We start from the raw sequence: 16,167 nt of genomic DNA on the forward strand, positions 1-16,167 counted from the left end.
CCTCTGTGTCTTCATAAAAAGATCGTACTTCTGAAAGGTCAGAGGGCAGCATCCACTCTGGTTTTACACAGTTTTGCAGGTTTAGCTCTTCTGAAATTCAGCACCTGCTTTTTCAACCAATCAGAAGCCAGTATTGTAGAGAGTTCATATTTCTTTTCATGCAATTGAATAATTTTGAATGTTTAGGTGAATATTTATATTTAGAGTATTTTCTCGATCAGTGTCTTCAGTCCTGACCCTGAGTGCGTACATTTAAAAATAAAGTGATATAACTTCTTTTACATTACTGTGAACTTCTTGTACAGTTTGACAGCTGATTATTGCTAAATGTAAATATTTGTTACTATTTAATGATCATAATCTCATTTGAACATAGGTTTGATTTAGTGGAGTCAGTTGTTCCCATGCATCATTCTGTAAGTGTGAGAATGAACTAAGATTAGAAAATGTCAAAATATAAAGTGTCATTTATTTTTATTCATCACAGCATCCTAAACTTTGCTGAACTTTTTCAAATATAAAATGAACTCGCTGAGTGTTGACTGTCATAACTCAAGAAAAGTTAAACTGGGCTGACCCAGTTGAAACTAATTTTAACAGTTTAAACCAGTTACACCAGTTTAACTGTGTCAGATTTGTTACTGCATGCTGTAACCAAACATACCACACCCTGCATCATGTGAATGGCTCTTGGTCGCTCTGTAAGAATATTTCTTTAGTGCCTCCCTTCACAGATGTGTCTGTATCAGGATGGGTCTAAACAACATGGTGTAAATGCAGTTGCTGGTGAGCCTCATTTCCTGTAGGAGGTGAACAAGAGCAGAGATCTGTTTCCCTTCAGAGCACAGAGGTTGTTTCTGTTCAGAGGAAGTGAAACTGTCTGACAGTCACTGAGAGACGGTGAAACGGCACAGCACATGAATCAAATGGACCAAACAAAATTCTGCTGTTCAGTCTGTTTGGATCTACTGAAGGATCCGGTGACTATTCCCTGTGGACACAGCTACTGCATGAACTGTATTAAAAGCTTCTGGGATGAAGAGGAAAAGAAGAAAATCTACAGCTGCCCTCAGTGCAGACAGACTTTCACAGCGAGGCCTGTCCTGGTAAAAAACAAATTAGTGGCAGATTTAGTGGAGGAGCTGAAGAAGACTGGACTCCAAGCTGCTCCTGCTGATCACTGCTATGCTGGACCTGAAGATGTGGCCTGTGATGTCTGCACTGGAAGAAAAATGAAAGCCTTCAAGTCCTGTTTAGTCTGTCTGGCATCTTACTGTGAGAAACACCTTCAGACTCATAATATTGTTGCAGCTTCATTCAAGAAACACAAGCTGGTGGAGCCCTCCAAGAAGCTCCAGGAGAACATCTGCTCTCGTCATGATGAGGTGATGAAGATGTTCTGCCGTACTGATCAGCAGATTATCTGTTATCTCTGCTCTGTGGATGAACATAAAGGCCACGACACAGTCTCAGTTGCAGCAGAAAGGACTGAGAGGCAGAGAGAGCTGGAGGTGAGTCGACAAAACATCCAGCAGAGAATCCAGGACAGAGAGAAAGATGTGAAGCTGCTTCAACAGGAGGTGGAGGCCATCAATCAGTCTGCTGATCAAACAGTGGAGCACAGTGAGAAGATCTTCACTGAGCTGATCCATCTCATCCAGAAAAGAAGCTCTGATGTGAAGCAGCAGATCAGATCCCAGCAGGAAACTGAAGTGAGTCGAGTCAAAGAGCTTCAGGAGAAGCTGGAGCAGGAGATCACTGAGCTGAAGAGGAAAGATGCTGAGCTGAAGCAGCTCTCACACACAGAGGATCACATCCAGTTTCTACACAACTACCCCTCACTGTCAGCACTCAGTGAGTCTACAGACTCATCCAGCATCAATATCCGTCCTCTGAGCTACTTTGAGGATGTGACAGCAGCTGTGTCAGAGGTCAGAGATAAACTACAGGACATTCTGAGAGAGGAATGGACAAACATCTCACTGACAGTCACTGAAGTGGATGTTTTACTGTCAGATCCACCAGCAGAGCCAAAGACCAGAGCTGGATTCTTAAAATATTCACGTGAAATCACACTGGATCCAAACACAGCACACGAAGAGCTGTTATTATCAGAGGGGAACAGAAAAGCAACATTAATGAAACAACAACAGTCTTATTCTGATCATCCAGACAGATTCACTGACTGGTTTCAGGTCCTGAGTAGAGAGAGTCTGACTGGACGTTGTTACTGGGAGGTGGAGTGGAGAGGGGGAGGAGTTTATGTAGCAGTTGCATACAAGAATATCAGCAGAAAAGGAGGGGGTAATGAATGTGAATTTGGACTTAATGACAAATCTTGGTCATTATATTGTGACAACAACAGTTATACATTTTGGTACAACAACATCCAAACTCCTGTCTCAGGTCCTCGTTCCTCCAGAGTAGGAGTGTACCTGGATCACAGAGCAGGTATTTTGTCCTTCTACAGCGTCTCTGAAACCATGACTCTCCTCCACAGAGTCCAGACCACATTCACTCAGCCGCTCTATGCTGGACTGTTGCCTTATAATTATGGAGACACAGCTGAGTTGATTAAGTTCAAATAGACTGAAGTCTTTCATATTGTGTGTTTAAATCTGTATTTTAGTTTCATTTTATTTTCTCTCCATCATTTCTGCACAGAGATCAGCTGTCAGTCAAACATTATGGGTGGTACCTCCACATCTTCTAGTTGTTCACTTGATGTTTCTGAGTTTTTAAAGGAGATCTTTCCTGTGACTGTTTATGGAGGCTATCACTGCTCATCATCATTTTGATTTACTAAAATATTTCTCCACATGAAAATGTAAACTTCTCTATCCTCTAAATGTTTCTGGAATATTTGTATTGAAAAATGTCGACATTTCTCTTTATGAGTATGGCAGACCATGTGTGTGTGTTTGTGTTTGTTTTTGTCAAAATCATCAAACAAATGAGGAAAAACTGTGATTTTAATGAATGAATTCATATATTGTGTTGATGTTTTATTGTGTGAATAAACTGGAAGGTTTGACTATAAATCAAACTTTGAACAAAGTCTTTTCTTCTGTCTTCATTCCAGGATCTCACTCAAATCTGATGCAGAAAATATGAAACTAATCTGAGAGAATAACTGAAGCAGTTTTCCTCCTGAAGCATCACAAAGTTCAGAGTTCATGTTTAGAGCAGAAGATTCAGCAGTCGCTCTGTGACCTTTCAACTTTCTTCACTAAAACAGCTTCATTACAGAGAAACAAGTCACATTTTCTTGATGTTCTTAAGTCCTTTCAGATGTTTTTAATGGTCCTTGAATGCAGCATCAGTGTCGCAGGTTTAAAAGGTCACTTTCTGTTGTGTTCAAAGATTTCCTTCAGATATGGTCTTTAATCAGTAAAGCCAGTGATACAGCAGTGTCATTAGCTGTGTTATTGGCACCAGGCTGTGTTTATGTATGTGTTTAATTCTGTCTGAGGATGTCTTCAGCATGAAATGATCATTTGCTCAGCTGCTGTGTCTCAAACGACTCCTACAGTCTTTGCTTATGTGACCAACTTTTAAACAACCAAAACAAATTCCCCTCTCCTTGATAAAAGTCAACTTATCCCGATGCATTTTAGCTTTAAACTGCTTACAATTCTCTAGTAAATGACTGCTGTGTGAACAAAACAAACAACTATGCAGAACAGTGGAATTTGTTCTGCTTCCAGTTGATTGAGTTTCGACTCCTGGAACCGTACTGACATTAGTGGCAAAACTACTTCCCTTTTTTCTTTGCTTGGTGGAACTTGAAACTTTAAAGCTGCTTCCAGATTGTGAGTCTTGGATGTTGCCAAACACTGGATCTTATGCTACTTTCACCTGTTTTATTATGAAGGCAACCAGATCAGTGAACACTGCTCTGTGACCATTTTGTTCCTGCAGTTCATAGGCAACAACTCTCCATTTTTCCCTCAATTTGTATGGAAGTTTCATAACAATCATTCTCATATTTGAGGGCAAATCCAACTCCTTCATATAAACAACTTGCTGTGTTAGATTCGAACATCCTTGAAGAAAAAGAGAGAATGACTGTAGACCTTTCACATCCTCACTTTTAATAGGTGCCCAACTCACAATCCTCTCCATCTATGCAGAGGCAATTTTATTTCCGTTCCCAAAATGTTCTTCAAGAAGATATTTGGCTGTGGAATAGCCCTGCTCAGGAGGTAAATGCTGACAACTATGCACCAAGTCTTTAGGCTGCCCCCTAGTGAACTGCTCTAAAAAATGCAAACAGTCGCTCCAGTTATCAGTTTTAGCTTCCACTCCATTTTCAAAGGCATTCATAAATGATCTGTACTGTAAAGGGTCTCCATCAAACATAGGGATGTTTCTAGCTGGAAGGACAGAAGATGTAGCCGTCGCATTGAAATGTAATTATTATGTGATTGCAATGTTCAAAATTTGGTGTTTAATCTGGATTCATGTTGTGTTGTCGCCACCTACTGGTGGGCCTGAGTGTGGCGCTCTGTGGTGCGCATGCTTTGGGGTGATGCTCAATTAAGCGCACATGTCACCAGAGACTGAAGGCTCGAGCCAGAAAGAGAATGCTGGCTTGTGTAAAAGGTGGAAATATAGAAGATATGGACTACAATTGCTCATGAATGTTCAGTAGAAAGGCGCACACGGTATGTTGGTGCATTTACTTTGTGTGTATGTTTTATTTGAGTTGTAATTTTTCTTCTGCTGATGTAATATCCGTATTTTCATTGATCATTTCACCATAGTTTTTCACGGTGTTTGCTGGTGAAAAGAAGATTAAAATACTGGCTGAACATCAGTTGGAGCATGGCCCTTTATTCTACTTCGAACATGAAAAACCTTCAGGAGCAGTTACAGTGAAAAACGTGGCCTGTTTTGGAGCGAGCAGCCAGAGCCCTGCACGCCATTCTTCCAAGACGGCAGCCCACGTGGAAGAGTAGACTGTGAGTTCTTACATCAGCGAAACGTTTGAACTGCATAAAGAGATATAAGAAAAAGCCAAAAAGAAAATTGTATGGTGTAGATATTGTACATTTGTTCATTTATTGAAAGTTTATTACTGTGCTGTTTGATATTTAAGGTAGTGTACTCTGGGTAAGTTTCCTTTTATTGTTCTAAGTTGTTGGTTCAAAACATTGTAATGGAGCAGAGTACACAAGAAACTCATATCCTTGAGCAAATACTTATAGCCTTAGAAGATGAAAAGGCACAGTTAGAAAAGAAATTAGAAACTGAACTTAAAGATGCAGAAAGAGAAGAAGTTGAAGCACGCATAGGAGAAATTCATGGAGACCTTGAAATACACAAAATAGGGCTGCCTCAGCCATCATCTAAACCTGATGCAGAGGTGAGACGGACAGACCGTCAAAGGCAACTAACAGAAAAAATGCGTGAGTTTAAACAGACAGAGATAACAAGAAAAGAAAGAAAGTTTATGTCAACATATTTAAACTTTAAGGCAGAAATTCAGCTCACTAGGTCCAAACTTAAAGAAGAATGTTCTAAAGCAGAATTAGCTGAAATGATCAAGTCAGTAGAAAAATGTGAGTTAGGCCTACAGCAAGATTATGTGGCTTTACGTGCACTGACTACACCATCTCAAGATATGAGAAGAAAGATGGATAGCTGTACTTCAGTTTCTGCTGAGATGATGATACTTCTGAAAAGACGTTACGCAGATGTTGACAAAGAGTTTGATGCAGGAGCTGTAAAAGAATCACTCCTTCAGTTACTCCAAAGAGAAGGTGCAGAATCAATTTATGGCTCAACTGTGTCTAGAGCTGGAAGAAATAGCCAGCACAGCCATAGTCAGCAAGGAAGTCATGTATCTGCAAGGAAAGCAGAGGCAGCAGCACGACTGGCATCGAAGCAAGCTGAAATAAACAGAGAAATGGAAATATCTGCCCGGAGAAAGGAGATATTAGCTCAACAAGAGCAATTGAAAATGTTGGAAAATCAAAGAGATCTTGAGGTCATTCAGGCAGAATACAATGTATATGCTGAAGAGGAATCAAAAATGAATGCTGAAATAAGAAATTGTGAAGTAAGGAGTACTTTGTCTTTCAGTCAGCTTCCTAAACCACTTAGCAGTCCCCCAGGCACCCAAGTTCCTCAGAGCACTGCACCTCCTCACTCTGAAGGTAAATTCATACGGACCTCACAAAGTGTTCACGCCCCTCACTATGATACTCAAGTGGTGCCAAAAGAAAGTGAGCTCTCTCTGGTGCAGGCATTAAAAGAGTCCTTAGTAATGTCTAGACTTCCAGTACCAGAGCCGTTTACATTTACAGGAGACCCACTGAAATTTGTTGAGTGGAGCACTTGCTTTAAGGCGCTTATCGAGACTAGCTGCGCAGATTCAGCGCATAAGCTGTTCTACTTGAAGAAGTACATTGGTGGAGAAGCTCTCTGTGTTTTAGAAGGGACATTTTATCGAAGTGACGAGGAAGCTTACAAGCAAGCTTGGGATGCTCTGAACAAACGCTATGGACACCCATTTGTAGTTCAAAGAGCCTTTAGGGGAAAACTAAGCAGTTGGCCAAAGATTGGTCCAAAGGAGTCACTTAAATTAAGAGAGTTTAGTGATTTCCTCATTTCTTGTAAGAATGCAATGCCCCACGTCCAAGGCCTCAAGGTTTTAGATGATTGTGAAGAAAATCAAAAAATATTGCTGAAACTTCCTGACTGGGCCACAACCCGCTGGAATCGTTTTGTCACAAAATTACTGGATGAAGAAAGGGCATATCCAGGGTTTGCAGAATTTGCAGACTTTGTGGCTGAAGAGGCGCGTATAGCATGTAATCCAGTTTCTTCTCTGTTTGCCTTAAAAAACACATTTGAAAAACCTGAGAAAGAACAAAAACGTCTGAAGGCCAGTGTCCTGGTGACATCAGCAAATGGGTCTAAAGATGTGAAGAACACAACTACAGTTCAGAGCAACAGAAAATCAAAACCCAACCCTTCCTCAAATCAGAACAAACGGCAACTTCAATGTATCTGCTGCAAGCAAAATCATTTTATCTATAAATGTGCAAAGTTTACAGCAATGCCGCTTGAAGAAAAGAAACAGTTTATTAGGGACAACAATATGTGCTTTGCTTGTCTGCGAGTCGGCCACATTTCCAAAAACTGTCGACAGAGAGCAACATGTAATGTCTGCAGACGAAGCCATCCTTCTCCTCTCCATGAAGATCCTCCACTGGGAGACGAACCTGAACCACCATCAGAAGAGGAGAATGCAGCCACCGTATCGTGCAGTGTGAGAGTAGGCAACAATGATTGCACTTCAATGATCGTTCCAGTGTGGCTTTCTTCATCAGCGAAGAATCAAGAGACATTGGTTTATGCTCTGCTAGACACCCAAAGCAGCAACACATTTATTGACCAAGATATTTGTGAAAAGATACAGGCAAGCAGGGAACCAGTGAAGCTAAAGCTGACAACAATGACTGACAGGTGTTCGATTGTACCTAGTCAAAGAGTGGATGGACTGAGGGTAAGAGGGTACAACTCAGAAAAGTACATTGACTTGCCACCAACTTACACTCAAGAGTACATTCCATTGGAGAAACACAGTATTCCAACTCGAGAGACAGCAAAAAAGTGGCCCCATCTACTCAGCATTGCAAATGAAATGCCAGATCTCTTGGACTGTCCTATAGCTCTTCTCATTGGTTACGACTGTGCAAGAGCTTTAAAACCAAGGGAAGTCATACCAGGAAACGATTATGATCCCTATGCAATAAAAACAGATTTAGGGTGGAGTATCGTGGGAGCCATTAAGCCATGGAAAAGTTCGATGGAAGCTGCAGGGATCTGTCATCGTGTCACAGTAAAGGAGCTGCCATCTGTCACACCTGCTTCTGTGATTAAAGCACTTGAAAATGACTTTCTGGACACAAACCATAAAGAAGGGAGTGTATCTCAAGAGGACATTCAGTTTCTAGAGATGCTGAATGAGAACATTCACTACAATGAGGAAGGCCATTTAGAAATGCCTCTGCCTTTTAGAGAACGCCCACAGCTTCCAAATAACAAGCAGCTTGCAATGTTTCGCTTGAAACGTTTAAAAGGAAAAATGGATAAGAACCCAAAGTACAAGGAAGACTACATCAAGTTCATGATTAATGTCTTTAAAGATGGTGATGCAGAGGAAGCAGATGGCACATCAGGTAGTAACACATGGTACATTCCGCACCATGGCGTGTATCATCCCAGGAAGCCAGAGAAAATTCGAGTTGTTTTCGACTGCTCTGCTAAACACGAAGGCATCTCTTTAAATGACCACCTACTCACAGGCCCAGACTTGATTAATGCTCTGGCAGGGGTTTTGTGCAGATTTCGAGAGCATCAAATAGCAATTATGTGTGATGTGGAAAAAATGTTTCATCGCTTCCATGTCAACCCAGAGGATCGAGACTTCTTAAGGTTTCTGTGGTGGAAGGACGGGAATACAGATACTGAGCCTAAGGAGTATCGCATGCGAGTGCACATTTTTGGAGCGGCATCATCACCGGGATGTGCTAACTATGGCATGAAGTATCTCGCCAGGGAACAAGAAAAGGACTACCCACTGGCAGCCAGATTCATTCACAAAAACTTTTATGTGGATGACGGGCTAATCAGCATTGATTCAGTCAGGGAAGCCAAGCAGCTGGTCTGTGAAGCACAAGAGGTCTGTGCAAAAGGGAAACTGCGCTTGCACAAATTTGCATGCAACAACAAGGAGGTCATGAGCATTATCCCAGAAACAGAACGAGCCAGCAATACCAAAGATGTAAACCTGAACTACTCTGTAATTCAAATGCAAAGTGTGCTGGGAGTAAAGTGGAACATAGAGGCTGACGTGTTCTCATTCAGTGTAGCCCTCAAAGAAAGGCCAGCCACACGCCGAGGAATTCTAGCAACAGTTGCTAGTGTGTATGATCCGTTAGGATTTCTCTCACCCTACATTTTGACAGGAAAACAAGTACTCCAGGAAATGTGCAAACGCGGAGTGGGATGGGATGAACCTATTCCCCCGGCACTAGAGACCAAATGGAAAGCATGGCTCAGTGACTTGGAGAATCTAAAAATGATTGAAATACCAAGATGCCTTGTTCCTGAGAACTTCGGCAAGGTCAAGAAAATTGAGCTGCATCATTTTTCGGATGCCAGCAGCAGTGGCTATGGACAATGCTCATACATCAGGATTGTTGCTGATAAGAACGTACATTGTGCACTGGTCATGGGTAAAGCCAGAGTGGCACCCACAAGAATAATCACTATCCCACGCCTTGAGCTCACTGCAGCTGCAGTTTCTGCAGCTGTAAGTAACTTCCTCAGGTCAGAGCTCGAGCAGAAAATTGACGAGGAGTTTTTCTGGACAGATTCTAAAGTGACGCTTGGATACATAAAAAATGATGCTCGTCGCTTTCATGTCTTTGTGGCAAATAGAGTTCAGAAAATAAGAGACTCTACTGATCCGAAGCAATGGTTTTACATTGAATCTGATCAAAATCCAGCTGATCACGCGTCTAGGGGCCTCAAGGTGGCAGATCTGCTAAGCTCGAATTGGCTCACTGGACCTAAATTCCTATGGGAAAGGGAAATTGTCACAAACCAACATTCCCCTGATCTTCTTGTTGGGGACCCAGAAGTAAAGGTCCTGAAGACAAATGCCCTTGAAGAAAACAGGTTTCTTGAGAGGTTCTCAAGATTTTCCAATTGGGATACAGCTCTTAACGTTGTGGCAAGAATTAAAAGACTTGCAAGGAGAGATAACTCAGGACCCATTAGTGTAGAAGAAAGACAAATGGCTGCTTTTGTACTCTTCCAGGCAGCACAGAGGGAAGCCTTTAAAGAAGAGCTCAAATGGTTCAGTCAAAACTCAGCTGGACTACCAAAAACTCATAAAATGTATCAGCTTGATCCTATTTTGGTAGACAACTTGCTTAGGGTTGGAGGAAGGTTGAGAAAGTCCTCAGCATCATTTGCATTGAATCATCCAGTAATCCTTCCAAAGGAAGGCATTGTCACACAACTCATTCTTGACCACTGTCACAAGAAAACGCAACACCAAGGCCGAGGCCAAACTCTAAACAAACTCAGGGAAAGTGGCTATTGGATCATAGGTGGCAGTAGGGTAGTGGCCAAATACATTAAAGGGTGTGTCAATTGTAGAAAAGTGCGTGGGCCAGCTGAAGAACAACGCATGGCTGACTTGCCATTTGACAGAGTGGATCCTTCGCCCCCATTCACCTACACTGGAGTTGATGTTTTCGGCCCCTTCTATACGAAACAAGGTCGAAAGGAATGGAAGAGGTATGGCCTATTGTTTACGTGTTTAAGCTCGAGAGCCGCGCACATTGAGATGTTGGAGGATCTCTCCACTGACGCATTTATAAACGCTTTAAGATGCTTCATAGCAATCAGAGGCACAGTCAGACAGATTCGTTCTGACCAAGGGACAAATTTTGTCGGAGCTAAGAACGAGTTCAAGAAGGGTCTATTGGAATTAGACAAGGAGATGATTTCTACTTACCTAGCTAAAAACCAGTGTGACTTTCAAATGAATGTTCCTGAAGCTAGTCACAGAGGAGGCATTTGGGAACGACAGATCCGCACTGTTAGGAATGTCATGAGTTCTGTCCTAGCCCAAGCCACAGGGAGGTTAGATGACACCTCATTGAGAACTTTCTTCTACGAGGCCATGTCAATTTTGAACCATCGTCCACTCACTACTGATACAATCAACGACCCCAACAGTGCTGAGCCTTTGACGCCTAATCATTTGCTTACAATGAAAGAGTCTGTGCCACTTCCGCCTCCTGGTAGATTTGTAAGAGAAGATTTGTACGCCAGGAAGAGGTGGCGGAGGGTGCAATATTTAACAGAGTTGTTCTGGAGCAGGTGGCGCAAGGAATACCTAACCAGCATTAGTTTAAGACAACGATGGCATACTCCTAAACAAAATGTACAGGTTGGAGATGTAGTGATTTTAAAGGAGGACAATATTCCAAGAAATGAGTGGAAATTGGCAAGGGTGGTTGAAGCCAATGAAGATGATGATGGTTTAGTGCGGAAGGTTAAGATCCAAATAGGGCAAAAGGATCTGGGAAAGAAAGGTGAACGTTTGAAACAAGTCTCTTTTCTTGAGAGACCAGTTCAGAAACTAGTGGTACTAGTTAAAGGGTCTAAACTACAGTGAAGTAGTACAAGGATTAAGAACACAAACATAATATGTGATCTATAAGTTTATTTAAGAAGTGTTTTTTTTGTAACATAAGTTGATGTTTGATTGTCAATTTATTAAAAATTACAGGATTTAATTTTGTTTAACACATGTAAATAGAAATCCTTTGTAATTTTGGTGGCAGTGTAGCCGTCGCATTGAAATGTAATTATTATGTGATTGCAATGTTCAAAATTTGGTGTTTAATCTGGATTCATGTTGTGTTGTCGCCACCTACTGGTGGGCCTGAGTGTGGCGCTCTGTGGTGCGCATGCTTTGGGGTGATGCTCAATTAAGCGCACATGTCACCAGAGACTGAAGGCTCGAGCCAGAAAGAGAATGCTGGCTTGTGTAAAAGGTGGAAATATAGAAGATATGGACTACAATTGCTCATGAATGTTCAGTAGAAAGGCGCACACGGTATGTTGGTGCATTTACTTTGTGTGTATGTTTTATTTGAGTTGTAATTTTTCTTCTGCTGATGTAATATCCGTATTTTCATTGATCATTTCACCATAGTTTTTCACGGTGTTTGCTGGTGAAAAGAAGATTAAAATACTGGCTGAACATCAGTTGGAGCATGGCCCTTTATTCTACTTCGAACATGAAAAACCTTCAGGAGCAGTTACAGAAGATAAGTTTTGTTTTACAAGCAAAGTAGTGATGTCATTTTGTTTTTGCATAATATTGACAATCTCCTTCGTGCAATTCTCAGTCAAAGTAGGAGACTGAGGCTGTGTTTGCTGCGTCACTTGAGCTGAATCATCAACTTTTACCATCACCTCATCCACCTGATGTTGGTTTTGACTTTGTCTAGGTGTGATTACTTGTGATTCAGATGCAGAATTTGTACCAGAGTAATCTCTTTCTGCCGGAACAAATGTATCAGCACAAGGATTTAAATTAGGCGCTTCTTGTACGTGCCCTCTTTCAAAATAAGAGTTCATTCCATCAGAACGCTCAGAGCTACAAACTGAGTTTATTTTTAAGACACGAAGCTTTGCCTTAGTTGCTGCCAACTCTGTTTCCAAGGATAATTTCTCCTTTTCTTTTCTCAGTTTTTCCTCTTGCGCTTCAATAGAATGTTTTTCTTTAATGCAGCGAGTCGCTCCATGAGCGCTGCCTTGTCAGCCGCAGCTTTAATGCGTGCGGAAGATGTTGATGAAATTCGACTTTGCTGTGACAATGTTTTCGAAGGTGGCTTTACACTTGAGATATTAGAGACACTGTCTTCAGGATTTATTTCATCCAAACTTTCAACAGCTTGATCATTAAGAGCAGTATTGCTTTGTTCAGTATACGGCTCGCCTGCTTGCTGCAACCAAACCTTTACTTTGTCCATAAAAACAGAGAATGCTGTCACCTTAGACTGAAAATGTGCGCTTTGCCTTTTCACTTCATCTTCTGGCAGTGGCAAACTTAAAAAGGATTCTTGCAAAGCGTTTGCATCTTGATAGCATTTAATAAACTTCCCAAATTCCGAAGACACTTCCTTAACCTTCTCATGTGAGGTCATTAAATTTTCGCCATGTACTTAGATGCTTGCTTACACATTGAACTCCGCTTTTCTTGGCATGTCTTTATATACAAATCCAAACCTTTTGGCGTAAATTTGATGCTTCTTTTCTGTGCTTGCATCTGAGTGTCATCCTCTTGTTTACTCTCTTGTTTACTCTTAATATCCGACATTTTTATTGTCCTCTTGGATTATTTCAAACATTATAAAGATGCACAGCACACTGAGAATCCATAGCATAAAGCGCAAACATGATTGCAGTGAACAAACATTTCCACAGAGGGCGTTGGCATGTTCCACTGTCCACTGTCCAAACTTTAAAGTTGCGTTTTTATGGTTTATTTTATCCAGTTTGGCAAGCAATAACAAGATCCATTTTTAGTTACTTCCTGCTGCTTCTCCTGCTCTAGTAAAAAACCATAGGCTCACCCCAGTGCATGCTGGTCCTATACCAGTCTCTTTATTTATAGAAACAAAATGGCCCTACAGCTTTTACTGACTAATTTAACAAGGTAACATCAAACAAACAAAACATTGAAAGAAATATTAACCTACAAATAAACTTGTAAATAAACCCCAAAATATAAGTAAACTAACAACAAACTTTAACTAATTTCAAAATAATAAAAAATAAGAACAAATAGCTCCAACAGAAGTTATTGCTGCAGACTGAAGGTTCTGTAAACTACTCAGTCATAGAATGATTACGATATTGAACTAAAACAAATGCCTGAATCCTAAATTATGGATATCCTATTGTGGTGATCTGAAATGTAACACTAAATGTGATTAAAACACTAAAACTCTGGACTCCGGGGCTGAACGACTGCGGGGATCACCAGCCCGAGGAAAACACAAAATACACATGACTCCGTGAGAAAGACAATTCATTCTTGAATGAAGACGTTGATCAGACACATTTAAAATGTAGCCAATTGTGTTTATTATTAAATTATTAAGGAAATAGAAAAGCGGGGGAATAGAAAAGGGGGGAGGGGTGGGGGGTAAAGAAGAGGGTAAAGGAAAGGGATAGAAAGGAGGAAAGAGATAGAGGAGAGAGAACCCCAACTATGCCCTCTGAGCAAGCACTGGGTGCGACAGTGGATAGGAACAACTCCCTTTAAAGGAAGAAACCTATGACAGAACCAGGCTCTAGAGGGGGCAGTCAACTGTCGGGACTGGTTGGGGGGTGAGGGTGAAAGAGAAAGGGGGGGGGGGGGGGGAGATGGGACAGGTGTTAGGAGTTAAGGTGAAAATTACGATGCAACGGTGGAGGAGGAAGACGGGGTGACATCAGCAGAAGGAAAAGTAGAAAAAGCAGAAAAAGCAGGAGTGCTCTTTCTCCAGAAGAAGCGGAAGCGTTTTTTCTTCTTTTCCATCATCTTTTCCACGAGCACTTTTTTCTCTAGGATGAGGGTTCGTAACTCATCAATTGTTTGTGTATTTTCCTTCTCGAGTTTCCTGCATGTTGTCTCCACTTCTTCTAATTTGGCTTGTTTTTCTTCGAGCCTTTCTTTCAGTTCTTTACATTTGGCCTCCTGCATAAGCTTTGCCTCGTGCATCTCTGTATAACTGTGTTGTAATTTGTTGTGTGCGTCTTGTAGCTGCTGACTTCTCTCGAGTTCTTGAAGTGTACACTGCAGGTCTTTGTTTGTTTTCTCTAGTTGCTGCTTTAACATCTGCACCTCAGTGTTTTTGCACTTCAAGTTGTTGGAAAGTTTCTCCAGTTCTGTGTTGTTAATTATTCTTTTTGAATCATAATCAGGTTACCACAAATTGTTTTTTAATTTAGTAGAACTTGAAATGTTTGTCAGTGGGTAAACAATTCATAATGCAAAGTCAGAAACATCAAGTTATTCTTAGTACTGCATACTTGCAATACATAAGTTGTCCTAACAGTCATGTAGGGCATCCGTAGTTCAGGGGGTCGGGAAGCTCATCTTGTAACTGGATGTAATATTAGCAGACAGAGGGTTTGATGTTGCAGAATCTTTGGAGTTGTACCATGCTGAATTGAAGAGCCCAACTTTCACCAAAGGAAAGAACTAACTGGCCCCTAGATTGCCCAATCAAATCTCTTAATGCCACCAGCCCTCCCCTACCTTCACTGTGTGCTCAGCTTGTAGAAAAGAGTTGAGTGTGGAAGAAATGGCAAAAATGTGGAGCTGAAAAGCTAAGAGAGAAAAAGAAATTATATATAAACCAACGTGTCAAATTAATGGACATGTTAGTTATTGGAGTTCTGGCTGCATTTTATATATCTATATTGTGTCCTTTTTATAATAAATAATAAAAAACATTATTTATCCTCACTGTATGAACATTGTTGGAGTCCTTGAAGTCTCGTCATGTTGAAGTTACTCATGTGATGTGATGTTGTTATAATGATCCAGCTGGTGTGCAGCCATCATATTAGAGTTCTCTTTCTTCTTCTGATTTTATACAATTTTTCTGTGATGGTGTCACATTTACAGTGGTCGCAACAATTGCACCTACAGGACCCTGAAAAACTGGTGCACAGACTTCAGAGTCTAATAAGTGTCACCACTGTAACCACTGCATAATGCAAACCATGACACGAGTTTAGTCTTGGTGTGAAACTCATTTTGGTTCATAGACACCAATCTGACCTTAAGTGGAACAGACCCATAAAACTAATGCGTAATAAATCTGTTAATAAATAAATCCAAATTCTCCCATCATCATTCTTTGGTAGGAAGTCATAAATAGGAGTTAAATTCAGACTCACGCAGGCTCACCTCTGCACGACTGGCTTCTCCTGTAACCCTGCATGTTTCTAAGGTTTGTTTTCTTTCTTTTTTTGTTGTTGTTCTTGTGCTTTTTGTCCTCGGGTGAGGTTTGAAGTGTCTGTGTGGTGCAGCTGGTCTGGTCTGTCCAGGCTGCACCACACAGACACTTCCAATCACCACACATCAAAGTACAAAGCGTATGACGTCATCACATTCTGTGTTAGGAAGTCATATTTAGGAGTTAAATTCATTGTTCATCATACTCAAGAAATCTTTCTGTTATCTTGATTAACTTATCCCAACATTGTCAATCAGACTAAGTGATCACATGACGCTAGTTATCAACTCTATAAGGTAACCCAGGGTTTCCCATTTTAGCTACAAGCCTGTTTACATGAAAGGGGTGGCGTTGGGGGCATCTGACCAATCACATACAGAGCAGCAGAACAGCTGACTTTACAAAGAAAGATAAAACTATAAACATGAGCATCCAATCATGATCCAGGTGACAGTGAACTGCCATCGAGCTCATCCACTGATCAAAGCCTCTCCATTTCAGCTAAAAAGAACACAGAGCTCAGGCTGTACCCAAGACTCGGGTACAGAGGCTCTCTTTTTTTTTTTTTTTTGCCCCCACCACCAAATAACAGGAATGCATATAAGAGCAG

At 41.2% G+C, this 16,167-nt stretch overlaps 1 protein-coding gene across 1 annotated transcript; it reads left to right on the forward strand.

Moving 5' to 3' along the window:
* Window positions 1-696: 696 nt before the first annotated feature.
* Window positions 697-3,002, forward strand: LOC146368782 (tripartite motif-containing protein 16-like). Its single transcript, XM_084911669.1, has one exon. The coding sequence runs from the start codon at window positions 918-920 to the stop codon at window positions 2,586-2,588; it is 1,671 nt and encodes a 556-aa protein (XP_084767795.1). The 5' UTR covers window positions 697-917; the 3' UTR covers window positions 2,589-3,002.
* The last annotated feature ends 13,165 nt before the right edge of the window (window positions 3,003-16,167 follow it).

The sequence above is a fragment of the Perissodus microlepis genome, chromosome 18 (assembly GCF_051167445.1).
Source record: "Perissodus microlepis isolate ML-2025 ecotype Zambia chromosome 18, ASM5116744v1, whole genome shotgun sequence".
Classification (NCBI taxonomy): Eukaryota; Metazoa; Chordata; class Actinopteri; order Cichliformes; family Cichlidae; genus Perissodus; species Perissodus microlepis.

Coding starts and splice junctions, on each gene's coding strand:
- LOC146368782 (XM_084911669.1), top strand. CDS start 918: ATGAATCAAATGGACCAAACAAAATTCTGCTGTTCAGTCTGTTTGGAT.